Below are 1089 nucleotides of genomic sequence, written 5' to 3' on the forward strand. Positions count from 1 at the left end.
TGGAGGACTAGCCACCGTGGAGACTCCGGCATTGCCAACACTCCAATTGCTAGGAATACCGAGGGAACCGCTCCAACCCCTAACATGAACCTCCAGCCGAGATGCTCGGGAAGCTTAGAGAAGAAGTAGTTGGACACATACCCTAAAAGTATACCAATGTTGATAAATATCTGCATTAAAAAAAAGTTACTATCGACTTCCATGCACAATTATTTTAAATGTATATTTCAGATAATAAGAAAGGTCGAATCTATTGTACCTCAGGGAAAGAGCTAAGGAAACCACGTGAGGAGGCAGGAGCGACTTCAGCGGTGTAAANCGTTATTATCAACCTCCATGCACAATTCATTTATATAATATATATATATATATATATATATATATTTCAGTGCATAAAAAAAAGTTACTATCAACTTCCATGCACAATTCTTTTAAATGTATATTTCAGATAATAAGAAAGGTCGAATCTATTGTACCTCAGGGAAAGAGCTAAGGAAACCACGTGAGGAGGCAGGAGCGACTTCAGCGGTNACTATCAACTTCCATGCACAATTCTTTTAAATGTATATTTCAGATAATAAGAAAGGTCGAATCTATTGTACCTCAGGGAAAGAGCTAAGGAAACCACGTGAGGAGGCAGGAGCGACTTCAGCGGTGTAAACAGGTGCAATCATCATAGCATAACCGACACCGATACCAGCTATGAAACGACCCACCATAATGAAAGGATAGTTTGTGGCAAAACCCATGAGAAGAGCACCACAAAAGAAGAAAGATCCTGCCAACACTATGGTATATCGTCTTCCAATCCAATCTGAAGTTCTACCAGCCGCGCCTGAACCGATTAGAGAGTAGATATTTAGAATCCCCATAAGAATCTCAAGTTGTACGTCCGAGAGTTTCAAATCGTCTTTTATGAAAATTGCAGCTCCACTCATCACTCCTATATCTGTAACATCCATACAATGTAAGGATAATTATCTTAACCGTAAAATCAAACCAACCAACCTTGATATGGCCGTTAGTGAATGATAATAATTCGTAACGTATACGAACCGTAACCAAGGATGATAGACGTCATTGATGCTA

At 39.6% G+C, this 1089-nt stretch overlaps 1 protein-coding gene across 1 annotated transcript; it reads right to left on the reverse strand.

Annotated features, from left to right (window-relative positions):
* Window positions 1-8: 8 nt before the first annotated feature.
* LOC104774385 (putative polyol transporter 1) lies at window positions 9-1084 on the reverse strand (the record flags this gene model as incomplete). The annotated part of the gene is made up of 3 exons (XM_019242875.1): window positions 9-170; window positions 603-949; window positions 1057-1084. Coding segments are annotated over 3 exons (537 nt in total), but the record flags the coding sequence as incomplete, so codon positions are not given.
* Window positions 1085-1089: the final 5 nt, after the last annotated feature.

Source organism: Camelina sativa, unplaced genomic scaffold, assembly GCF_000633955.1.
Source record: "Camelina sativa cultivar DH55 unplaced genomic scaffold, Cs unpScaffold02658, whole genome shotgun sequence".
Lineage (NCBI taxonomy): Eukaryota > Viridiplantae > Streptophyta > Magnoliopsida > Brassicales > Brassicaceae > Camelina > Camelina sativa.